Genomic DNA, 27,596 nt, shown 5'->3' on the forward strand with positions numbered 1-27,596 from the left:
GGAATGTTCTCCATCCTGTTAAGCTTCCTGTAGGTTCTTCAGTGTGTTCCAGGTGCCTAACCTTTGTGTGCTATCACCTCTGTTGAGGTAAGTTTGGGTTACACAGGGTTATCTGTAGTAACACTTCATCCATATTCCTGCAATTAATCCCATAAAGGACTTTGGTGATATCCATACTTTGGAATGTGGGCTCACTATCTGGTGTGTGTGTGTGTGTGTGTGTGTGCTGTGTTCTGTTGTGTCTCCGGGGGGGGGGGGGGCGAATGTATGACACAACACTGCCCCCTAAAATCAATGAAACTAGCATTCTAGCATTAACTCTGATGGAAATGGTCTGAGGACAGTTACTCTAGATTTGAACTTGATATCTCATTTAGGGCTGCATAGCTCCATTTACACACCATTGAGCCACAAAAGGCAGGGTCAGCAAACATGGTGTAGGACAAATCAAAGGAATTTTTATCTAATTGAAAACAGTGACTTTGGCAGGGACCTGCTTTCCTTCCAGAGGTGGGGAGGCCAATTCCTGCTGCTCCCTGCTGCCTCTGGCTTCTGCCTATCACGCCCCAGTTTGTTCCCTTATCTTTAGAACAGATAACAGAATTAAAGTTCCAGGCTTCTGCAAAAAGAATTAGGACACAAAGGAGACTCCAGGGAATGATTAAAACGTGTCCAAGGTACCCAGGGAAGGAAGAGCTAAAGAGCAGCCCCATGGTGCTGCCAAGACTTTTCAGGCTCAGGTCTGATGCAATGGCATCCAGGGATTGTAAGACCTGAGCCCAGGTCTCATAGTGGCATGTGCCTAAACCCACACGGTCCACAGAACTTAATGTCATGGAAGGTGAATTCAAAAGAGGACCATGACTCACATGCAGGGTCAGAACCTATGGCCCACATTTAGTGTGTTTAACTGGCAGCCTTAAAAAAAGAAGTCGACTTTTTCTTTAGGATTTAGGATTAAAACAAAACTAAGAGTCAATGCCTTAAATATTGAAAGAAATTCCTGATACTGAAAACAGATGTCACTCCTGCCCATAATCATCTAAATACTCGATATTATTCTTAGTAAGGTACAGGGCATTTCTTCATGAAACTGGCCAGCTGACTCCATTCAAGGAAGCAACAACATCAGGAGGCCCACACTGCCTGATTTTCAGTCTTATGAGACAGTCACGGTAATCAAAGAGCCGAGGGTTTTCAAGGGAGAAAGAAATAGATAAAAGGGACAAAATTCAAAGTCAGGGCTAGAGAGATGGCTCAGCCATCAAGAGCACTTGCTACTTTTGCAGAGGATCTGGTGGCTCATAACCACCTGTAACTCAGTTCCAGGGACACACACACACACACACATAAAATACATATTTTAAAAATAATTTTAAAAGCCAAAGTTAGGTATAGATTTGTATGTATAGAAGGAAATGGTTTCCAGCAAATTTTGACACGGAAATTCGAAGGAAAACCATTTTTTAACTGTCACATGTGGGTATTGATACTGTTAAAAATGAATGTCTGTCACACACTTATCACAGACAACATTTAAACACCTGTGGATCGCTGGCCTAAGCACATCCTTTTCCATGCATAGGAAAAGACAATGTCATGTTTATAAACATAAAATAGGCAAAAGTTCTTCAAGTACAGAAACTACTGATATTAAGTTAAAAAAATTATCAATATTAAAATGTTTTCAGTCTACCGAAGGTACCATTCTTTAAAGGCACATGAAAGGGTGGAGGGAAACTGGCCATGCGTATCGTGATGAGGCATGTACTGAAAAAATATCAATATACACAACTGGACAAAGAGGAAAACCAGTTGTTACTCCTTCAAATAGGCAAAACAATCTACCAGATGTGTAAGTTCTTATCAAGTGGCTTGTAAGCGGGCAACATCTTTATCATGAAGGAAAGGAGAGGCAGATCACAGAGAGCCACTATCACATTAACGCCAACAGCTACAATGACAACCGTCTTCAATGTTGGCAAGAGATCAGTCACCAGAACTTTCCATGACTACATTTATTATTGATGCTTTGTATGACACAGTGCATGGTTGGAGGAGGCCATGATCTCCTTAGACAATGTGTGCTCTGAGGATAAACTCAGGTTGTCACAATCGGTGGCAAGCACCTTCATCGGCTAAGCCTTCTTGAGATTGCCACCTATTTTTGACACAGAGTCTCTCCATGAACCTGAGTTGGTCAAGTGGGCTAGAATGGCCTGTCCCTGTAACTCAACAATCCTCCTGTCTCCACCTCCTCAGAGTTCCAATTCTGGTATGCACAAGCACACCCAGCATGTGTGGGTCTTGAGGATCGAACCCATGTCCTTCAGCTTGCACCCCAACAGTTTCATAAGTGAGCTATCTCTCTAGCCCCCTAATATTCTTTATAAATGTTTTATGGAGCCTTCATTCACAACTGGGGAAATTGGTAGAGCTTCAGCTTTCCCATACTATGTCATCATCTTTCTTTTATCATTTCCTTTCCCCTCCAACCTCCCCTATGCCGGTGCCCCATTCTGGCTGGCCCCCTCCCTTTCTTCCAGAGATCACACTTCCTTCTACTTCCTTACCACATGGTCTCACTTCCCTTCCCCATCAGCTCTCTTCTTTCCTCCATCATGATCTCCTTTCCAGTTTCATAGCACACATATAAATAAACACATTTATATATGAGATTTTTACCTTACACCAAAACATGTCTAATGGAAATTGAGTTAGTCTACAGGATAATAAGAATGGTGTCTTTCTACTGTTCAGGTGGATCCTCTTTGTGTATTAACAAAAACTGAGGTACACTGAAGACTCAAAGGCAGGATACAGTGAGCCAGCAAAATAGGACATAGGTTATATAATCTGTCAGAAGGAAGACAAACTGGGGAAAATAACTAAAGAGAACTGTAAACCAATTAAGTGTGTTTCCCTGAAGAACTAGGCAAAAAAAAAAAAAATACCCAAGATACTGGAAGTTAGTCTCCCAAAACATTCCTTAATGGAACAAAAAAATCTCAGATCAAGCTGTTCCCTTGGATACAGTAAACAATAGTTACTGGGATATAAATCCAGACTGGCCTTTCCCCCAAGTTGGGGTTCACATTCCATGTATGTGTATGGGTCAATCTGCACACATAGGTTCAAGCCTGCTATTAACAAGGAACTTTTCTCCATGAAATGTAGAGTCCTACATTGGATTGTAGATCACAGATGGGTCATGGTGATAGCTTAGTAAAGTCTGGGATTTAATTTACAGTAAGTCAATAAAATTGATCTCTCTGTTAGGGTGATTTTACCATATCCATACAAGTTGTTGATATTAGGGGGAGGTGGATGAAGGGCTTAGATGTACAGTTTGTGTAGATCTAATGATACTCCAAAATGTAGAGTTTATTACAAGTGAAACTCTCTTGGACTAAGAGGAAGCTCGTGTGGTTAATGCTTGCTATGTAGCCATGGGGACCTACCTGGGAGTTCTATTCCAGAATCCATCTAAAAACTCAGACATGGTGGGATGTGTTTATAAACCCAGTGGTTGGGAGGTTGGGACAGGCAGATCCCTTGAGCTTGCTGATTGGCCAACCCAGTCTATTTGGTGAGCTCCAGGCCAGTGAACGACCAACCCTATCTCACAACACAAGGTAAAAGCTATTTAAGGAATGACAGCCAGGCTTGTTCTCTGCCCTCCAGGGCTGTCTACACAGTAGTGAGCTGTCCCGCTACAGAAGACATAGCTTACCACTCACACTTCTATGGTTTTCCAACTTGCTTTCCTAACCTTGCCCAAAGATACTTGGAGGTGGCTGCCTCAAATTGTTTCAACATTTGCCGAGTCTCTCTTGTGTTTTGATTCCTAGCACAACAGCGTGATATGCCTTTCCAAAACTATGTCAGTATGTTTCTGGTCCCCTGGGAACTTCAGTTACATTCAGCATCTAGCCTGTAGCCCTAGTCTCTTACATTCTCCATCAAGAGAAGCAGGGGACCAGTGACTCTAATGAACTTCTTCCTCTTCTTCATGGATGAACTGTCACTTAGCTCTCATGGGATCAAATGGAAGCAGCTTTGGGGGGGGCTACAAATACCCCACTACCTTTTCATAGAGAATAGAATCTTCTACTGAAAATCCACACCCCTGCCACTGTCTTGCCAGAAGAGGGGCAAAGCAAGATTGCTGTGCTAGTTTCTTCTCAGAAATCACAACAGCAGTTAATTCACAAGCACAGGGTCCCTGGGAGCCCAGACAGTCACCTCGGCTGTCACAGTGGCACCCCAGCAGATACTCAAGCAAAGAAAATGGTCTATAAAATGAAGTTTAGATGGACCAAAAAATTACATATTGATTTTTTGGGGGATATCATTCAGAACTACAAGGAAACATCAGTTTTCCTAAGAAGCCAAGCTGGAAAGGACAGGGTGAAATACCTTGTAGATCCTGGGCAGGGAGAGAATAAAGGGCAACTACATTAGGAAACACACAGAGGTTCTTTCTGTAATGCATTTGGCTTACCTTTGAATAACAGAGAAGTTTGAGTTATATTCAGTTGTCCTTATGTAAAAATGTAAATTTGTATGTTTACAGACTTGGCCTGATCATCCAATTCAGATTCTCAAACTATAGCCCTCCACCCTTTGAACATTTGAGTATTCTTTCAAATCTGGACTCGGGGTCTGCCCATCTGTCTGTGTCTCACTGTCTGTGTCTCTCTGACCTTTCGTAGCAAAGCTATCTAAACTGAAATAACTACATCATTTACAAAGATATGATCATGGAGTTGGCTACAAGCAAATATTTGGCTTCCACATGCTTTGCTGGTACTGAATGGTTTTGGAGCCAGAGCTCTCAGGACAGGAGAATGACAGGAAGGGAGAAGAGCCAAAACTCACCATGGCCCCTTGGCTTGTCCTTTGGGCAACTTCTCTCTGCAGCCTGGCCACAGCCAGCTTCTCCCTGTAGAGGCAAAAGCATGTGATCAGGTGACTGTCCTCAAGGCTCAGGTACCCCCAAATGGCTGGGAAGTATGAGAGCTCCATCCTCTCCTTCCCTCTTTCCCTCCACCATACTTAGTATTAAATATTTAAAGTAATTGGTCACTGGGGCATCGTCTCTGCCCAGCATCACAGCACTGGATCTTTTGTTTGGGAATTCATAATAGAGGAATACATATTGAATGCTAGGTTAAGCAGTGTTCCACTAACCTCATCTGCATATATCCTTTGTCACTTATGTTGCTGAGGCTATTTCATTAGTACTTCAGAATTGGCTTTGCTTATAGATTTTTAATTGTTTGCTCTTTCCCTCTATAGGCAAGCTGAATTTTAAAAGCAAACAAAACATAACTCCACACCATTCTTGAAATGTCCTGTTCTCCTATGAGCTTGAGAGCTGCTCATTCTATTTAGAATACATGTGTGTGTATGTGTGTGTGTAATATTATATACATATATTGTATATTACATATTATTTATCATATATAGAGTGGAGGAAACTGAGGGTGAACATAGCTAAGTGAACCACTGAGCTCTGAAATGGGACACGATAGGATCAAATGTTGGCTTTCCTTACATCAAAGTCTAAACTAAAGACTCTGACCATTGTTTTCAAAGGTCTAAGAAATTTTTAAAAATAAAGATTTTAAATCCAGATCTGGTGTCAGTGAGATGAGCCAGGAGGTAAAGGTGCTTGCTTGGGAGACCTGGGGGCCTGAGATTGATTTGTTACCTGTGGGACCCGCATTGGGAAAGAGAGAAATGACCCCTGAAACCCAGTCTCTGGATTCCACTTAAATATACACACACAATAATTAAATACATGTTAAATCAGGTTTAGTGTCTGCACTTCATAATGGGATTCATTTCACATTCTTCACAACTAATTATACTTCCAATATATAGAATAGTCACTAAAATGTTAAGAATGCTTATGATAATACATGCATTTTGAGCAGCTTTTCAGTTTTTAAAAAAGTGAACAGCTGACAGAGAGGTAATTAGTAGCAGCTACCCAGCTCCCAGTCTTAGTGAAGACTGCCCTCAAATCCCTCTCCGCCTAGTGAGATGAAGTGTTTGAATGGCACTTCATCCCTCCTCCACTACAGCTGTGATCACTCACAGGCGTTCTGGGGGTGGGGGGGGGAGGGAGGATGCTCCATCCCCAGGTTGGTGAGATAAAGAATTTCCTGCCTCCAATGGCTGTGAGACACATGACCACAAAACCAAAGAAACAAAACCAACTTTCTAGGCTAAGTAGGCCAATGAAGTGCTTGCCTTGCAAGCATGAGGATCTGAATTGGATTCTACAACACATGGAGAAAGCCAGGGGTGGTGCCATGGGACCCAGAAGCCATCCACTGTCACTTCAGTATGCCCCTCCCTCCAGCTTGCTGCAACATTAACTGGCTTATGTTTTGTATTTCTTACCCAGAAAACCCCGTTTTGTTCTGACCTTCCCTGACCCCTGACTATAATAATTTTATTTCCCTCTTCTACAATGATCTCCGAAAGGCAATAGGGATGGGGGGGGGGGCAGGGGAAGACAGAGAGACAACACGTATGTGTAAGAGAGTGTGTATGTGACAAAGACAGAGTGTATGTGAGAAAGAGAGAGAAAGGGATGGGAGGGAGGGATGTTGAGGGAGGGAGGGAGAGAGAGAGAGAGGTCCCACTGTGTCTCAGTACCCCAATGACACTCACTCTCTGTGCTGTGACCAGTTTGAATTTCTGCAGACCAGCACTTCCTTCACCAAGAGACTTCTCTGATGAAGTCTGACTGCTGTACTAACTTTAGAAAGGAGTCAAAAGTGGAGACACGAGCTGGTGGGAGAGTAGACCTGGGATGGACAAGTCAGGGGAGGAATTGGAGAGTGAATATGATAAACTACCTTGAATACACATATGAAATGCTTGAAGAATTAATTAAAATGTTACTTAAAAAAAAGAAGAAGCTCTGACAATCAGGTTCAACAAATCCAATCCAGAATAATGTCCCCACAGAAGAAACTGATGGTGTAGGTCTGGAGAGATGGCTCAGTGGATAAAGCACAAGCATGAGGACCTGAGTTCAAATCTCTGAATGTCTGAAATGTCAGTTCCGTAGGAGCCAGAGGCAGAAAGATCCCTGGGCCTTGCTGGCTGCCATCCTAGATCCAAGTTCAGTGACAGACCTTGTCTCAAGAGATTATGGCAGACAGTAATAGAACAGGACGACGGGGACATTCTTTTCTCTTCTTAAGTAAATACATAAAAGAAGGAGGGCTGCGTCAAAATAACCTATGTGTTTGCAGGTACTTAGAAGCACTCATACGTTATAGCAACCATTGCGGAAATCAAAGCTTGGGACTCAATTTGTAGGCAAATATCTACTCTAGGAGATGTTACTCCAGAGAGGAAAAAGGGGAAGTTACTCCAGCTAGGCAAAGTTAGAATGCAGATTCGGCCTTGAATAGTGCTGTTATAATTAATTAATACAGTAATTTAGAACATAATGAAAAAATTAGAATGAGAAGCACCAAAAAGATGACTGCCACAGGAATACTAAATCCTGTTCTCTCCATGAAATAATGTCAAGATGACAGCACAAAAAGTGATCTAGCTGCAGAGGTGGTGGCAGCATCCGTACTGTGTCTTCCCTTTTCCTATACAGTGACGGTTGTGGGATCAAGTCACAGACTCAATCAGGGTTCCAGAAACAAACAGCCCAGTAGCTTTCATCAATAATCTAGTTGGCCCTAGACATCCTGGCACACCATGCCTTCCAAACTGTAGGTGCAAAACGGCTGTGAAGCCAGTTGGGACCAGCTTCTTTTTCATGCTAATTGAAAGTTCTTACAAACAGTTTTGTGTAAAAAGAAAAAAAAACAAAATATTAAATAAATAAACAAAGAATGCTTGCCTTTCAAGCTCCCCACAGCAAATGTACATTCACGCTCCCGTCTGAAGGGTTTAGTTCTCCTGCTGACAAGAGACAACTGCAATTGCATGACACGTCCCTATTTTGTTCTGCTGCAAAGTCGGGAGCTCATTATGAAGCTGGTACTGAGTTTATGATTACAAAAGCAATGCCTGCGGATGTGTGATCAAAAGCCATGGATCCTTATCTCCAGAACAGGGACAAAGCACGATATCAAAAACACACAACAAATCAGACAGCGTGCCCACTTCCCTTCCGGTTCAGTGAAACGGAATTTGGAACTCAGGAAGAAATAGATCCTCTCTTCATAACACACTTTAAACCCCAATGGAGAATTAGTCTCAGGTTGCTAAAGTCCTTTGCTGTAACTCCAGGGGAGATGGTACATTGGGGAAGAGGCCTTGCTCTGCAAGCATGAGGACCCATGTTCCAATCTGTGACACCCATTAAAAGCCAGGCATGGCCACACGTGTGCCTGTCACCCCACGGCTGTGGGGAGCAGACATGGGAGGACTGGTGGGGCTTGAGGACCACCAACCTGACTCTAGGTTCACTGAAAGACCCTGTGTGACAAGAATAAGAAGGACAGTGATAGAGGAGGGTACCCAACATCTTCCTCTGGCCCCAACCCAAAACAGTAATAGAGGGAGATGAATCCTCCTTTAATGTGAGCCATGGGTCTTGAGAACACCACTGGCAGATCTGCAAGAAAGCCCAGGCAAGAATGCATGCCCCTGCCCCCAATGAAACCAAGGAAATTTGTAAAATTTGAAAATACCCGCAAGGCTCCTGTATTGAGAGAATACTTCTCAAAGAGAAGGTGCCCAGAAATAGGGGGCTGTGTTCAGTGTGTGAAGACTGGAGAACAGACTTGGGGTTCCACAGAGCCTTCTTGTGCACCAGAGTTGATTCCAGAATTACTAGTCATTAGCTTCTCTAAGAGGGACCCACAACTCCTACACCTACTGAGCAGGAAGAATGGATACTGAGACTCTGTCTCAAACTAAATCAATAAAAATTATAAAATTATTAAATTATAAAATTATAATTAAAAATTATATGATTATAGGATAAACATACATATAATTGTTAGATGTATGCAGAGATGTTGTAAGGCTTGTTTTCATTTGAATGTCTGTTTGCAGCTATGTAGATGCACATGTGGATCTTGACATAAGCCAGCAGGTGTCAAGTCTCCTAGAGCTGGAGTGACAGGCTGTCATGAGTCCCCGAAATATGAGTGCTAGGAGCTGGACTCAGGAGCTCTGCAAAAACAGCACAAGTTTCTAGCCATCAACCCTCTCTCCAGTACCAATAAAGAGCAATTTTTAAAACAAAAAATTAAAATGAGTGGCACAGTTTCATCCTTTAGCAAATACCGTTCATGCTTGGCAAACAAGGGCAGGAACCGTAGGCTCCCATCTCTGCTTCTGCAATGCTGTGATGTCACATGGGGGTAGCCTCTGGCAAGCCACTCCCATGACAGAATAAAAATGGCAAACACTACCACTGCATTGCTACATAAGAAGTTTAACCCCATATATCCTCAGAATGGTCAAAGAGCCCCAAGACCTTCTAAACACCACTAACATGAAGTAATGCCCACGCGTCATATGAAAGCACACAACGTGTGTGCAAACAGGACAAAACCCCGTCTCTCCCTAGCCAAAAGCTTAAATATGACTATTATTACCTTTCACTAAATTCATAGAATGGGGACATATAGATAGATATACACACATTTGTTAAAATCATTACTTATGCCTGTGTATATGCATCTATCTTTGTGTGCATGTAACCTTTATGTTTAAGCATGTGAGCCTATGAGAGTGTGTGCATGTATGTGTGTGTATTCAGTGTATGTGTGCGTATTCAATATTGTGTCTCTGTGTGTATTCAATGTGAATGTATGTATATTTAGTGTGTGTGTGTGTGTGTTCAATGTATTTGCATGTTCTTGAACATTTAGAAAACAGAGGACTACCTCAGATATCACATAACTTATTCTTCTATTTTTCTTTTTCATACATGATTTGCTCTATTGACGTTATTTCCACCCTTTACTTACCACCAACCAACTCCTCCTGTGCTACACAGACTACACAAGGCTCTGGGGAGGAAGAAACTCCCCCCAAACAATAGAGCCCATTCCTATAGCCATAGATTGCTTCCCAGGACTTGAAGGTAAGAATTCTACTGCTGAAGACACCATGTTCTTCAGAGCGAGAAATCTGAGGAATTGAGCTGGAACTGGCTTGGAAGCCTTCTTATTGAGGACTAGCTCCCATAGTACCCTAATGTGTTTTTTTGCAAGCTGACAAGAGGAAAAAGCAACCAGTAGTCTTGTGCAGCCCACAAAATATAGCAATGACCCCCCAGCAAGACACCCAATGGTACAACAGTGGTAGTGCACTCTTTGAGATGCTCTCTCACTGAAGCTGAAGATTTGCCAAGTTCACTAGGATTGTGGATGTGACCACTGACCACTATGAGCTGAGATTACAAGTGCCCAGTACAACAGCTGGCTTCTGGAATATGAATTCAGGTCTTTATGCTTGCAAGGCAACATGCAAGAGGTTCACACAGGCTGGAAAAATATTCTCATACCCCTTTTCTTAGCAGTTTAAATACCATTTTGTCCAAAACACGAAATACCAATGAATATACATTAATGTAAAATCAAACTCTTTAGCATCAGCACCTTCACACCGGCCCCTCCTGTGAGCACTGCCTCTGTGGGAATAAGTAGACATTTCCAAGGATGCTATTCACTCTAGAGCAATTTAACACAAACCAATCAAAAATAATTAATAGATATTATCAAGAAGACACTAAGGCTGGGAACATGGTTCAGTTGGTAAAGTGCTGGCTACATAAGTCTGAGACTCTGAGTTCAGTTCAAAACCAGACTCCACTAGAGCTAAATGTGGTATGCATTTGTGAACCCTCTGCTGGGAATATGGATCAGGTGAACATGTAGGGATCACTGGTCTAGCTTGCTTCAGGAATCCCAGGTCAGTGAGAGAGCCTGTCTCAAAAAAACCAAGGTGAAAAAACACCTGGGGTTAACCTGTGAGAGACACACATTCATACACACACACACACACACACACACACACACACAGAGGTACATACACCACTACCACTATTAACACCAGTACCACCATATTCCAAGTGCCAATGTACCCTGTAGTGTAGAAGAAAAATGCAAATCCTATTCCACACATGCACACATGCTCAGTCGTGGCTTTGTTTCAATCAACACTTCTTCCTAATTTTCCCCATGAAGATACTGCCAAATGCCTAGAGGGAAATTAGATAGATGACTGTTTTCATCTGTGCCTTGAGGCAGGGTGTTATGCTCTAAAATCTTGGGGGGAAAACAGTTCAATTCATCATCAGCCAGCCCTGCCTCTAGCAGAGTCCCAAGAATAGAAGCCCCAAGAATAGGAGCCCGGTGGCGATCTGGTATGTGTGCAGAGAGAACAGGTTTGCTCTCCCGAGGAGTCCAAGGACCATTATCTCCACACACAGACATCCTGGGGAGTAACCCGCTGCAGAGGGCAGGACAATGCCAAGAGGCAGGCGCACCTGTCGCTAGGGCAGATGGGGAGACCAGCGGCAGCTTTGCCTGAGTCAAGGCTAAATTAATTAGCTTTTCCCCGGTGCTTCATCACATTATGCATCTCTCCAGATATGGAAGCAGAAAACAGATTTTAAACAAACTTTTATATGGCACAGCACAGACTAAAGAGAACTCTACACCTACTTTTTCTTTTTTTTACATCCTAAATTCTTCAAAGCACCATAAATCACTCTTTCATTCCATGTTGGGAGAGTCCGTTTACAATTATGCTACATAAAAGTCAGTGATCTGGGAGTTATTAAAAATCTGTAGACTTTTACAAACATGTGTACCAGTCACTGAGTCACTCAACAGGTTGATTTCAATAGACTGATTTCAAGTAGCAAGTATCTAATGGCATTATGTTTGCTAGTAAAGTTGTGGCCTCCATTCCTCCCAAATCAAGAGATGATTCCTCCAAAAGAGTTTCATGTGTTGGGATGCATTGATAAATTAAAACGAAAAACCAGGAATCTACAATTTAGTAACTCGCCTTTTAATGGTAACAAATATGACAAGTGCTCTTTGGAGCTGCTGAGATAGCTCGGTTGGTACATAAGGGCCTGAGTTTGATCTCCAGAACCCACCTAAATAAAACTGGTTGTGGGAACCCATATTTATAAACACTAGCTCTGGAAACAGAGAAAAGTAGATACCTGGAGCTCACTCACCAGCCAGCAAAGCCAACTCTGCAAGCTGAAAGCCATCGAGAGACAATTAAAAAAAAAAAAAAAGACAAGTTAGATAGTGCCTGAAAAATGATAGCTCCTCTAGCTTCCATGTATACACACACACACGCGAGCGCACACACACACACACACACACACACATGTACACCTCCTTATCCCATAATAGTCATCCTCAAAACAGTCCTTACATTTCCAAGAACTCAAATGCAAATAAAACCTACACTTCCATTGGTTCACCCAGTTCTCCACTGAATCATCTATGATATCAGCAGTCTCTACTTACCTATTTCTCCTCCCCAAAAGGACATGAGATGCTAGAGAGAGAGAGCTGCTACATCATTTAAGTGTGAGGGCACAACACCCATATAAAAACTGCCTTTAATCCTACTACTGTGGGTAGGGTAGGGTAGGGTGGAGACTGGAGCATCCTTGAAATTCATGTCTGTAAGTCTAACCAAATCAATGAGCCCCAGGTTCAGGTAGAGATCCTGTTTAAAAAAAAAAAAGTGTGTGTGGTGGTGGTGGGGGGGCCTGTAAAATGTGATCAAAGAATATGCAAAAAATGATAATATTGACTATTGACATCTGGGCTTCCCACAAGAGGGCACACACATCCTTGTGTCCCCATGTGCACACTTGACACAGTGAGCATGTGCACACACACACACACACACACACACACACACTGTGCCTCAAAGCTCAACAACTGTGCCAACGTTGGCACACAAGAAGAGTGAGGTACACCCTAGGCAGCACCAGCATGCTCAATGGTCACTCTTTAAAGATGCAGTTAATTTTTCCCTATGAAATTTCCCCTTTTCTTTTCATATACATCTACTATCTTTCCCTAGAATAATGTGCTTTTTTTTATGCTGTAGTGTTTGATAACTTTAATAGGGCCGCCTGTATGGAACACTAATGAACAGATGTAATACCATTCTCTCCTTATCTCTTTCTGGGGCCGAGTGCAAGTCTCTTACCAATGAGTCTGAAAAACCCATACAGGAGCCAACCCACCACATCCTTGGAGATACAAGTTACCAACTGTTGTGCTGATCTCCCTGGGATGCAAACTCTGGCCAATGACTTCACATAGAGACCCCTGAGATATACAAGTTTATGAAACATTGGAGAACCTGTTAACTTCTTGAATTAACTTTTACTTCTCAAAAATGCTGTTTGTAGACAAGAGGTTTTTTTTTTTAATTAAAAAAAAACCCTTGAAATTTCCTACATTCTTCAGTCTTATTTCTTTTTAATATTGAAATTCTACTCAAAAGAAATCAAATAAAGTTACTAAAACTGTGTCCCATGATGCTCAGTCATCTTCCCTCAGTTGTGACGATATAAAGATTGATTGATGGGTTGTATGTAGCTGAATAAAGAATGGGACTTCTCCAGGAAAACACATGGTGTCTCCTCACACATGAAAACAGCCCTTATGTGACAACTAATTGAGTTCGCCATGGCTTTCAACTATCAATAGCCTTGAAATTTCATTCTGGCTCTGTTTTGATTGAAGGCCCTGTGATAGTGTCTATGAAAAGACTCAAACCATCTGTGTAGCCTCAGGACAAGGAGGCTTGTGAGGTTTGAAATGAAAAGGCTTCAGGACACTGACTGAAATTCTGATGGACAGTAACAAGAGTCCGTACACTGAGTTCCCTTCTCCAGCACAGGGAGCCATCCATGGTCTCAGAGGCAAGACTGGGAATACTGGGAGTTCACTGCTTGAGTATACTGCCTACTGAGATGGAGATACTCTGCTCGACTCAGAGGAAGATTCAAGGAAGACTAAAAGTGCACTGAGTGCTCTGAAGCATTCTGTCCCAGAAAGGACAGCGTGCGCACGTTCAGTCAGTGTCATGGCCTGAAGCATTCCAACCCAAGTAACAATTCCCATCTGAAGACTTAACCTAAGGCTTCAGAGTTGGTCTATGAAAAGACAGGGAATGAAGGCCTACTGAGGTGATCATATAAAACAGTCTTTAGAATGCATCTTAATAAAGTGAGAACTCAGGCCTTACAGAACAGGGATATTTTGTCACCTCCTCACACACTCACTCTTAGGAACAGTGCCATGTGAAGTGGGAGTGCCCTGAGGTGGTGCTTCTGCAAGCCTCTGAAAGATGAGCTTGCCAGCAAAGCTTCAGGAACTCTGCAGAGTGCACAGAACACATCCCCAAAGCACTCGGCATGACTTCATCCAGCCCAGTCTTGATCTTAGCTTTCAAGGCTGTAGAACTGTAAGGCAATCAATTTCTGTTGTTTAAGGTTTCTTGTTTAATGTACCATGTTAGGACATCCTGAGCAAGTCAACACATTTCAGGGAGAAATATACCCTCTATGTTCATTTGTCTGGGGCCCATCTCTTGAATATAAAACACAAAAACAAACAAACAAACAAAAACTCCCTAACCCCACATCTATCACCTGCTGAGTCCAGAATACTTCAGATTAGAGGCTGTTAAATGGTAAAGTCTGTGGGAAAACTCCAAAAATCTGAAAATGCCGATGTCTGAAATATCTTTTACCCAAGCATTTTTGGCAAAGGACACTCCTCCTGGAAACATATACAGTGTTCGGTTCGGTTAATAGGTATTCTAAGCAAAGTACAACATATTTTCTACAAGGGAGTATTGACTCCGGATCAGAAGAAGAAGGGAAGTATCTTTAGAAAAATCCAGTCTACTTCTTAAACATCAAGGGTTGCAGTATGCTAAAGCCAGCCAGTCACATGTGACAACACAATCATAATTATTGGAAAGCTAGGGGTTTCTTAATCTAAATAATTCAATGCAGCTAGGCAGTACTTCTTAAAGAAACTAAAAGTAACTATGGTATGCCAAACAACACCATGGCTATATCTCCACAGAAGAATGTAACCTTAGCCCTGGAGACATCTAGAACTTCTGTTTGTGTGTGTGTGTGTGTGTGTGTGTGTGTGTGTGTGTGTGCACCCGCATGCGCATGTCTGTGGGTGTGACTATATGCAGAGGTTATTCTCCAGGGCCTTACCAGGTTTTGTTTAAGATAAGGTCTCCAATTGGCCTGGAACTTGCCTAGTAGCCAGCCAGAGTGTTCCATGGACTCATCTCTCTGCCTGTCTAGAGTTGGATTGCAGCTGCACGCCAGCACACCTGCACACCAGCACACTGGCTTTTCACACAGCTCCTGGAGATTGAACTCAGGCACTGGTGCCTAAGAAGCAAGTGTTTTTACCTCCGTGGTCTGTCAGTTGGCTTTACTAAGACTTCTATGACTTTTGGTGCATGATAAGATACAATGTTTGTTCTCCCTTTACTAGGGACATGCAGATTTGGTCCTCTGAAGTAAAGGATGGCTTATAACTACATGTGTGTGATTTCTGGAGGCATTTGTGGATTCTGAGGGGTTTAAGTAGATGACTTCTTGTCTCTCAACTGTTCTGCCTAGAGGCAATTCCCATAACAGGACCTCATTAATCTTAAATGCTTACCAAAAGGAATCATCATTAGTACTTAAGAACACTGTAAGATAGCTGTTGCTGTGTGTATGCGTGTATGTGTGTGTGTGTGTGTGTGTGTGTGTGTGTGCATGTGCATATACATGTGCAGCACATGTATATGTTTATGTGCATGAAATGTAGATTCATTTGTGCATGAGTGATGTGCACACAGGAACACATATGTATGTATGGAGGCCAGAGATCAACTTTGGTCTTGGACTAGAGTTGGGATAGAAATATGTCATGGAGAATAGAAGAACCATCATACACAGTGAGTTAGGTAAAAAGTAAATGAAATCTCCTGATTTCCAGTCACTGTGATTAGAGGGTTGTTGGTTAAGAGGATACAGGTACCTTTCTTTATTAGTGTACTCTTTGTGATGCAATGATCTTCACTACTCCTATGTGTACCAATAATTAGAGAGGCTTTGTTTTGTTTTGTTTTGTTTTGTGTCAGGGTCTTATGTAGCCCATTTGTTAATGTGTTGGTTTTTACACTGCATCATCTTGCCAACATGTGTTCTGCATACTTGCCTTTAATAGACTTGAGACTGCCACTTGGCCCTAATAGGTAGATGCTGAGAACACTGAAACTCGAAGGAGGGATATTGTGGGCCACCTAAAAACAAGCTTAGTAGATAATGATACCAGAAAAAAAGATCTAAAGACATCTTACACAGTGATTATAATACTTAAAGATGAAGAAATAAATGAGCCAAGAGAATAAACATCTTGATCAAACCATGAGTGATTACAATAGAAGACAACAGATCAGCCAAGAATCATCACACAGGGTTAAATCCATTCTGTTTCTAGAGATAATTGATGTTTGGATGAAAGTATACAGAAATATGAGAAACCACCAATCAACATGTTAAATAACTGATCCATAAACTCATCTCATAGTAGTTGACACTTCAATGAGTTGCAACCTTGCCCATTTTCAAAAAAGCAGAAGGGTAATTTGGGCTTCATTAAAACTTCTATCTGTAGCAGGAAGGGTGGGCTGTGTCAGAAGGAAGTCTTATCTAAAGTATATAAACAGTATGTATAAGCAGATACCAAGTCATTCCTTCCATGGAAAAGCCTTATTCAGCAACTGTTCAACAGTGAGTAGAAAGCTCTCAGGAGTGCCTTCCCCATTAACTGTTACTACCAACTGCTGAACTGTTGACATCTAATACATCCTGATAGTAGGGAAGCCACAGTATCCAGTTGTGTACCCACGAGAATGCCTCCCAGGGTCTACTGGATAATTCCAAACCCATGGTTATACATACAACCTTCCGTTCAACACCATGGGACACACAACAACCCCAAAGTCATGAATACAGTGATGAGATTAGTAGAGACAGTGGCAGGCATGCTAAGGAACTAAGAGAGGGCTGGGGAGAGGAACCAGACTATACTATATACATGTATGAAAATGCCTATCAACAAAAATAATTTAAGAGTTCACTTGGCTTTTAATTGTGGTATAAATAACTCCTTATCTTTTTTTTAAGCAGCCATGGTGAGAAGGATTATCCTGTCCTACAACAAAGACAACACCCCAAAGACAAGGATGGTCTTTAGGAAGAAATGATTAATGAAGGCTCCCTGTGGCCTCTGACTGATACAGGTAACTAATAAAACTAGAATCTGGGACGGGAGAGATGCCTTGGTAGTTAATGGTCATCACTTTTCCAGAGGGCATATGTCGGTGGTTTAAAACAGTCTGTACCAGGGAAAATGATGCTCTTCTTGACCTCTATGGGCATCCAGACGCATGCGTACATACATACACACACATAAAAATATAAAGTATACCTTTAAAATACATTATTCCCTGAGCTCATTATTTTAACGATCTGTAAATCTGCCTCTTTACCAGATACTGGGGGGACTTAGGAATTTCCTTTTTTCTCTACATTTCTCAGCATGGAGACATTCCCCACTCTTCTCAAGCCCTGACGTGAAATCCCCTCCCATAACTACCTGGCTAAAGGGAAGATTCATTTTCCTCTAGATGGTACGGAAGCTGTGATCCGAATGCAGCTTCTGCCTTCACAGATTACAAAGGGCCCTGGATCTGCCCTGGGAGGAATTTTCACACTTTAAAGGAATCTGCTTCTGCATATTGGGGTATATAGGAACCCTTCAACAGTAAGACATCACAGTGACAGACAGATTTATCAGATCTGCAGTACGTATGTAGGTATTCCATTAAGGGAAGGGATAGCTTAGACTTTGGCTAGGTGCCTAATCCATCTGGAGAAAACAAAAACAGAAACAAACTTTTTTTTTGACAATGTTAGGCAGTAAAGCACAGCCAAAACCAAAAGCCAAAAGGTAAGCAATGCCCCTGCTAGACTACAAGGAAAAGAAAATCCAAAGACAGTGGCACATGGACAGTGTCTCTACCCTCAATACAGTCAGCCTGTTCAAAGTGTGACACCTTGACAAATTAAAGGACCAGCACCACTGTCACAGAAAGAAAGGGAAGAAAGGAAGGAAACTCACAAACAGGGCCCGCTAAAGATGGATAAGGAAGTTGGAAGAGAATACAAGCATTGATTAAAGGCCAGAAAGGAAACCGAGATAGCTGCTGAGTGTTGCTCACCCCCCCCCATCCCACTCCCACCCCCGCCCCCGCCCATGCTCATTGTATTGTTTCTTTTGGCTCGGGCCGGGAGAGCTTTGTCTTGTGTCTAATAATACCATTATTTATGAAATGGAAGAAAAACATCCTGATAAGAATGTACCTCAATAGAAAAAAAAGAGGAAGAAAAAGTCTCCTGTATAATCAGAGTGCATGGATGAGAAAGAAAGGCGTCTTCAAAGCAATAACAATTACAAAGCAGTCAAAGAACAAGATAAGCACTGGCAGAAGCAGCGGCACAAAAATCTATTCAATTGGCCCGTGCTTTCTGTTACTTGAGTCCATGAAAGGATAGCAGCCACTCGATGGGGAAACCTGCTGCACTGTGAAACTCAGCCTGAGCCAATGTGTGGCTGGGCTGGAAGAATCGGAACAGAGTGGAAAGCTGGAGGGAAGGAGAGGAAAGGGTGGCACTATAATTCTTTGTAATCCTTCTCGAAAAATGACAGACCTTGACCTACTGCAAATCAATGGAGCAGACACAAGATCGTGAAAACCCATAGTCTTGGACTCAGAGCCCCTGCTCACTAAAAGCTAGACTTTGTAAAAAGCTTCCCTTGGTTCATATGACCAATGCTTAGTTGGTTCAAGTGTTCATAATGCCACCTATACAAAGGAAGTTATTTTCACATTCTGGCTAGCATCTATACTTTTACTTTTTTGGGTTGTAATTGTTGATGCATATGCAGTTTCGATATGTGGCATAAACTTCTCTGAACTAAGGATTTTACTTATCAAGTACAAGGTGATAAGATACTTCACAGACCACCCTGAGAACTTGGTAGAGTTCAATATTATTATCACACTGGAACCTGGAACCTTCATATGCCACAGCTGTGCAGCAGCCACAAGCCTTTGCGCTTTGACAGACACTGTCTTATGAAAACTCTACCAATTCTTCCCATAAAAGGTGAATAAGCAGAGTTCCCTTTCAAGCAGCCACATGCACCTACTCATGAGTATACGTACAGAGACCATGTCTCTGGGATATAACAAGTTGTTGGCTCTTCATGTGAACTGTACTTTGCGGTGGACACATTTTGGAGCCTGCAATTATTTTAAGACTGTGGGGACACTGTGACAAGGCAAGCCACCTGCGAACAAATATAATCATCACCACTTGACAGGTACTGACACGTTTTCCTGGTGGATATGTGAATTTAACCTTCTGGGTATGGTGGCAGCACAACTGCTCCTGAATTCCAAAAGAGCCGAACATGGTTTACTCCTGTGAGGCGGTGAATGTGACAGTTGGGCTTGCTTTAATTCCGTTGACCGCTGGCAACAAATGCTAGACAGGACTAGTCACTCAGCCTGTCTGTCATATTGAATTAATATGCAAATCATACATACATTAAAATAAAGAATGGTATTTTTTTTTTAAACACGGGAAACTGCAACTTATCCTAGAGGTAGGCAAGAAAAGAATCAAAATGTAATTTTACATTCCCCGGAAGTTTGAAAAGATCAACTTTGCCTTTCTGAAGAATGGCCAAGTCTTAAGGAGAGAACCAACATATTGTGAACATTTTTATGCACGGTAAACAATGAAGCTTCTGAAAGCAAGCCTTTAGATGGATACTGAGGAACATCCTTAAGGTCAAGCAACAATTAGAAGCATCAATCACGAGTTATAGGCCACATCCCAGGATGTATGTGAGGTCCTGGATGGATCCCTTCTGAGCGCAAGTTCACCTGGACTTCACCTTCCAGCTCAGTGGTGATTTAGTCCGCCCTCATTATTCACACAGCCCACACTTATTGATTGGTCTACCTACTGGATAAAGGAAATGAGCAACATCAAAATCACCAAGCTTCAGCTTCCTGGGGATCTTGCAGGAGGAACAGTGAAGGCACAATGGCCCTGTGCACATGTTCCTAGATGAAAAGTCAAACAAGGGCATGCTCTCCACCTCTCAGAAGCAACAGGAACTGGTAGTGAGAGCTTTGGTCTCTTAAACAAGCCAGTTATGTATGTTTACATATGTTTTTATAATATTTACAATATTACAGATTATGTTACATACATGTGTTCTCTGCTGTGTATTGCTGGCACTTACCTGCTTTCTGTAACATCTCTGACTGCAATGTCTCCAACACTCACATCTAGGTTGCAGTGTTGTTGGTATAGGCTTACATACGTCATCTTTAAACAAAGACTCAAACCAGATTTAAGACCAATTTTTGGCTGATTAAACTGACTAGATGTCACAGGAGCCTAACTGCATTTCCCGAGAAGCAAGGATTCCTTGCTTGTTAACTCAGTTATCTGAGGCGACTTTAGCAAATTTATAGATTATGGGTAATGGGTCCTGAGTGTTAACACACTACCAGTTGTTTTTAGGGTCTATAAAAATGTAGGTTAATAACCGAAACCCATGAATGATTAGGCCATAGGTACCACGGGAGAACCTATACTACTTCTGCTAACTGGACCCAGTATTAAACTGGTCCCTATGTTTAGATTACTGCATCTAACAACTTCATCAGAGAAGCTTCTGCCTACAGTAGGTGGTGGTTAATATGGAGATCCACCACTGCTCAAAGTTCAGAGAGTTAAAGACCATGGAATGCTCAGCTCTAAATGGGACAATTAATAACATATCCCCTCCTCCTGAGACTCGGGATCACCATGGAAGAGTGGCAGAAAGATTGTAAGAGCAAGGGGTAACGGATGCCAGCATTGAAACTGCTTTCCAGACATGACAGGGCTGATGAAATAAACACTGAAAATGACAATGATAGCGTGCACATGACCCACACAAGAGAAAGACAGTCACAATCCCAGCGGGGAGTAACCAAGGTAAACCCTCGCAGAGGCAGGATGGGCAAACAATGGATGCTAAGCGGGGAAGAGCCAGTTTTCTTCCTTCGGAATATGAGCCCTGATAGACTACGTATGCTCTAGTAGAGATCCCTATACTTATGTACATACAGGCAGCATTAAGAGAGGTTGGTGGTTTTCAAAATTAGCACATGAAGTTTAGAGAAAAAAAACAAAAACAGTATGGGGAATAGGGAAGGAATTGGAGGGGAAGGAATATGGGGATATGCTTGTTTAAAACATATTATATGCAGGCATGACATTCCCAAAACAATACAAAACACAAGGAGTTTTATTAAACCTAGAAGTAATTGTCCATGTGTTTCTGAGGAGGCATAGGGAGAAAAATGGCTATTATATATAGTGTGAGAAAAAATGAATAACAGCATTTCATTTTAATATATTTATTAACACAGATAAATTAGAAGTGATAATTATGAAGACGATATTTATAATCAAGCATAAGGCATGAAGGTGTTAGAATGGGATACAGCTCTGTGGTAGCATACACAAGGCTTGGATTCAGGAACCATAGTCACAAACACACAGAAAAGTACAGGGACTTCAGATCATCACTGAAGATAATATCAAATTTGCTGAATAGAAAGCCCCAGGCTTGTGATCATGTTTTCCCTCTCCCTCAACTCCTCCTAGAACATTTCTACCTCCCTTCCATACAACTTTGTGTACCCTCACCCCATCTCTCTCAAAAAGGAAAGAAAAAAGTAAAAATCAAACAAACAAGCAAAGCACTAATAAGACAAAAATTGCCCAAATGAAACAAATCAAAACAAAAAGTCCACAGTAAGGAGGAAAAGAAGAAAGAAAGAAGCCAACAACATGGACTATGACTACTGGACATGGGGCCCACTCTGGAGTGCTGATGGCATGCACAGTGACTATGCATTGGAGACAACCAATTTTACATTGGCCAGCAGGTGTCAACTGCAAATCGCTTCCTGTCCACTTACCCTTCTCACAACTGTGATATTTTTAGACATAGATAAATCTACATTTTTATTTTATATGTGTGACAAAGTAAAGTTCGATTAGAACCAGCTCAATTCAGATTTTACTAGATCAGAGTGAAGAGCCTAGATACACATTTACTTTGTTATACAAAAATATTAGAACTAAAAAGTGAAAAGATATATGAAATTGAAAGGTCACAGTTCTTAAATATTAGATTAAAAATTTAAGGAAACATTAAAATATTTGAAAATCATGTACACAGCTTACTGTTCATATAATGTTCATTAATTCTGCATGTATAAATTTAGTTCTGCTCTAGACAAGGGCATCAAAAAACTCCAAGGCAGGGCTAAGAAGACTGGAGATCAGATCCCCAGAATCCACATAAATGCAAGGTAGACAAGATAGCCAAACTATCATTTCCAGCCTTGGAAGGCAAAGAGGAGAAATTCCATGAATGAACTCAACTAACATCCCAGCCTCACCAAAAAGCCTCTAGGTTTGGTTGAACATATCTACCCCAATTAATAAGGTAAAAGAGTGGACCCCTCCCCCAACACACACACACACACACACACACACACACACACACACATACACACACACATACACACACATACACACACACACACACACACATACACACACACGAGAGAGAGAGAGAGAGAGAGAGAGAGAGAGAGAGAGTGAGAGAGAAACATGTATGATTAAAGTAAGCAAACAATAACAAAAAACCCAAACAAACAAACAAAAAGAGGTCAAAAGATAAGATGGAACAGCCTTTCTGAAGCTCAATGCCTAGAAGGTAAGACCACATATAAACAGCCATGGTACACAACAATTGAGAGGTTAACTGCCAGGGAATAAAATGTTCCAAACAACCTAAAAATGATGCTTTGACAACAACTGTAAAATGAGACTAGATTCCCACATTCGCAGTCTTTCTGGCCTTCCTTTATCAATCCATCTCTAGTAAATAGAAGCCCTCAAATAATAATGATACAATTACAAAATATCATGGGAAGAAGAGAGACTCCCTCTACAGACTGGCTTATGCCAGTTGTTTTGCTTATCTTTGTCCTTGAGTTACTAACTGACCAAAATCAAGTTGGACTGGGAGATAGCTAGTTAGTAGAGTACTTGTCTTGCAAGCATGAGGACTTGACTTCAATCCCCAGAACCGGTATAAAGGTGTATGAGCTTGTAATCCCCATACTGAGCAGGAGATAGCAGCTTCTCAGGGCTCACTGGCCAGCCAGTCTGGCCTACTTCATGAGTTTCAGGTCAATGTCCAAGCAGAATAACATGGGCTTTACCTTTGACCTCTACTTATGTATGCATATATGAGCATGCATACCTCCATGTTAGGTTGTTATCTACTGCTGTCATAAAAACCAGGAACTTGGTGAGAAAGGATGAGTTTTGTTTATATAGCCCATGTCACTATCCATTGACAAAAACCAAGGCAGGAACCTGGAGACAGAAACTGAGGCAGAAGCCATGTAGAAACATGATTTATTGGCTTATTCAGCCTACTTTCTTATATAACTCAGGAACATGTGTTCAGTGGTAACACTGCCCTTAGTGGGCTGGCCCTTCCCATGTCAAACATTAATCAAGAAAATACCTCCACAGACTTGTCCACTTGCTAACCTGATGGAGGTATTTTCTCAGTAGAGGTTCCTAATTCCAGAAATCTCTAGTTTGTGTCAAGCTGAAAAATGAACCAGAACACCTTGCCTTATGCCTACCTACACACATGTAAACACACATAAACATTCACCCATATGGTGAATAACAACACAGGTACACACAGAGATACACAAACACACACAAGAACCAATGAGATGAAGGTTTGGAAAGAGTGCCTACTGCCTAAGCATGTATTGAATACAATGTCTTACTTTTGTGTTTCTGAGGACAGGAAACTATGAGAAGTGAGGAGGAGGTCACATGAGGAACAGCACTCCAGAACCCAGATTGAGGCATTAGTGAACACTTGGGAATACAGCTCCTTAGAGACTGATCAGTCAGAATATCCCTTATGTAAGAGGGCATTCAGACATAAACTTACTATGACCCTGAAGGTCTCTTGTGTTCCCCAGCAAAAGATAAAATTACATGTGGGTGAGGCTGATGAATCAACTAGAAAATGGAGGCACAGAATATATGAGAACTCTGGACACAAGGCCTCCGAGAAGAGAAATGGACCCTTAAATCACAGAAAAGAAAGCAAAGGAAATCAATTGTTTAAAAATAAAGGACTTGGTTTCAGTGTGGTGGTGCACACTTTTAATTTCAGAACTTGGGATGCTCAGGAAGAAAAATGAGTTTGATGCTAGCTTGGGGTATATAGTAAGTTCAAGGCTAAGTGGGCTACATAGTGAAATCTAATCAAGTTTGAGCTGCTACTAATGAGACTCTGTTTGTGTGTGTGTGTGTGTGTGTGTGTGTGTGTGTATAAATATATACATGCATACATACACAAATGAACACACACATACACATACACTTAGATGCAAGTAAGTTACACTCAAAAAAGTTTCAGAAAACATTAGTTTATTCCCAAGGCTGATTCACAAAAGTTTTTGGTGTGCATACATAATTCACATAGATGAGACATAGAATATATATGAGTGCATAATGTAAAACAGATATCTTATATATTATATATAATACACATAATAATACTGAACTAAAATGTTACACAAATGCATGTAACTATAATTGGTAAAGATTTACCCAAATTCTTTCTTTTGGAGAGAGATAAACCATTTCCCAGCCTCCTGTGCAGTTAAGAGTTCTGGCCAATGAACTCAAAGTACAGAGAATGTATCAAAATATAACCCTGCCCTATAACTATATTCATATTAGAATATCACACAACCCTATAAATATTTACATATCAAAATATCACACTGACTCATAAACGCATCATTGGAAATAAAAATTATTTTAAGAGCACTAAGACAAATTACATCACTCATACAGCCTTTCCTATCTGAACAATCAATCAGTCTAATATACCTATGAAAGCCCATTCAACGTATCATGTTTTGTCATATTCAAAATAACCTCTCTTAAAAGTCCTGAAAAGAATTTTCAATCAGCAGTTGCCTCCAAGTTAACATCCATATATGGATCACACTATCAAGGTACAAGGTAAATCACAATAAAATAAATAGTTTCAATGAGTGCCTCAGATTGCAAAGACTGATGGACTCCAGCTGACCCAGCAAGGCAAGAGGATGTCCAAGAGCACACAACATGAGAGCACACAAAATGCAGGTCCCAGGTTTAGAAATATATTCTCCAAAACACCATACCACTCAATTCTAGAATCCTGAATTCCTAAGACTCTTTCTGCTAATTCATTTCTCCCCACGTCCTCTCTCCTCTTTGAGAATCACATTACAGGGAAGGGAAGGTCTGAGAGGGCCAGCTGGATTCTGACTTTTCTGATATCCCTAAGTTTTCAAACCAACCAGTCACTTTACAACCCAGTAACTAATTTCCCTCAACCCCTGCTACTTTTCATTCAGACTCTATTCATGTACTAAATTCCAAAGCATGTTAAACGGAATTGAACATATCTTATTCATCTTTATTCAAAGGCAAACCCAGGCTTCCATCACATTTTTTTAAAATGATCAAAATCAGGCACAATGGATTGTTGGCACAAGTCTCATTTTTGCAAATAAAAATTCATACTCACCTGGGAGACATTTCCATCTGCTTCTGTTGGTCTGGTTTCCACATCTGAACTTTAATTATTACATGTAGGCATATCACCCATATCTTCTACCAAAAGATAATCCTGCCTTACTTCATCAAAAGGTGATACCAAAATAATAAAGTAAGATATTTTTCCCAAATCACAGCTTATAATCCAGGCAGCAGTATATAAACTAGGTAAGAAGATAAATATAAGAACTTAAAATAAAACAAATTTTAGAAAAATATTACAAATTTTATTCTCACTGCACTGAGGATGAAGTCTCATAGTTACATACTCTCTAGTTACAGATATAGTCATGCACATGAGCCATCTATTCTGTGAAATCCCCAAATCCAATCCTTATGAATGGGGACATATTGGAATTAGTATGAAAAATAATGGTGAAAGTAAAAACAGTAGTATAAAAATATTAAGCACATACATGTTGGCCAGACATATGGAGATCAAAGAACATATGTTTGTGGTATAGCATAGTAGGCCAGTATATATTAGCATGGAATCTGGCAGAGACAAACCTGGCTTGCATCAAAGTCCTGATGAAATAGCCAAAACCTCAGTATAGTATCCAGACACTTCCTCTTGGCCACACCCCACCTCTGATTCCCCCACCCCCTACCAAAGTAGCTAGATAACTGATTCATTCCATTTTCATCCAGATGGTGGGCGTCCTGAACAGACTTTGGATGCTGACGGAGTCTTGGGCATGCTTATTCAACGAGCCTTGAAAGGCATTATTCACTAATTTCATGTGGAAATGAAATTTCAACTTCCCATTGTGTACAAATAACTTGCCCACTTAGGCCACATACAAAAAAAAAAGTGCTTTTTTTTTTTTCCTTTGCCAGGCAGGAGGAGACGGCTGGAATGTAAAAGCCTTCCAGTGTGTGTCTCTGGCTCAGACCCAAGATGGCATATGGCAGTGCCACCAACCTCCTCCATAGGAAATCTTGGGTAACACTTTAAGCAAGTCCTGATAATGTGATTTACAAAGCACTCATTGGACGGATGGTGTCTGCCTCTATTTTCCTTCAAAGCAGGATACTCACTACAGACACAGACAGACAATATGCAGATATGCACACAGACACACAGACACACAGACACACACACACACACACACACACACACATCTTTTAATGTTGACTCTCTTATAGAAAAGAAAATTTGGACTAAGAATCTCCAGTTTGTGAATTTTCCAAAATATCTTACCTTACTATTCTCTTGGTCAAGAATTGAATCTTCAACAAATTTTTCCCTTTCTGCTTCTTGTGTGGAACCAGCAGGCACAGTTAACTGGCTTCTGGAGAGACTTTTGGGTCTTTCAATTTAACCCCTAGGCTCTGTCTGGAGCATTCCAGTGTTGGACTGTGAACTATGCCTGCTTCCTGCAGCTTCTTTACAGGAACTGTTTGCTGCTCAATATCAGAGGGATTGTTTCCCTCCCTTGTTTGGATTTTATGTCCCAGTTCACAGGGCTTCTGAACAGCAATCAATAAGCACCCATATGGAGACAACCCTCTCTCGCCCCCACCATTCCCATAAGGAACACGTAGTGTCTTAAAGACACCATCAAAATTCAGTAAAGACTTTCATCTCTGGAATCTGACTTTGGACCTTTCCCAAGAAGCCTTGTTTGGATAGTGTTTGCACAATGTAATTTGTATTTATAAACATGGCCCTTTATCTAGTCTTCAGCAGCTCATATAAGAAGCCCTG

The 27,596-nt window shown here is 41.3% G+C and overlaps 1 protein-coding gene across 21 annotated transcripts in view; it reads right to left on the reverse strand.

Annotated features, from left to right (window-relative positions):
• Positions 1–27,596, reverse strand: part of Nckap5 (NCK-associated protein 5) — a 917,161-nt gene that overhangs the window by 529,937 nt on the left and 359,628 nt on the right. For 19 of the 21 annotated variants that reach the window (NM_176957.3, NM_001081756.1, NM_172484.3 and 16 more), the window contains one exon: positions 4,882–4,945. In NM_176957.3, coding sequence (NP_795931.2) covers positions 4,882–4,945 — 64 coding nt within the window. Of the gene's footprint in view, positions 1–4,881; positions 4,946–12,184; positions 12,225–27,596 lie in introns of those variants that run through there. The other 2 variants (XM_011247959.2, XM_030252628.1) reach the window with 2 other exon arrangements.

This window comes from Mus musculus, chromosome 1 (assembly GCF_000001635.26).
Source record: "Mus musculus strain C57BL/6J chromosome 1, GRCm38.p6 C57BL/6J".
NCBI lineage: Eukaryota > Metazoa > Chordata > Mammalia > Rodentia > Muridae > Mus > Mus musculus.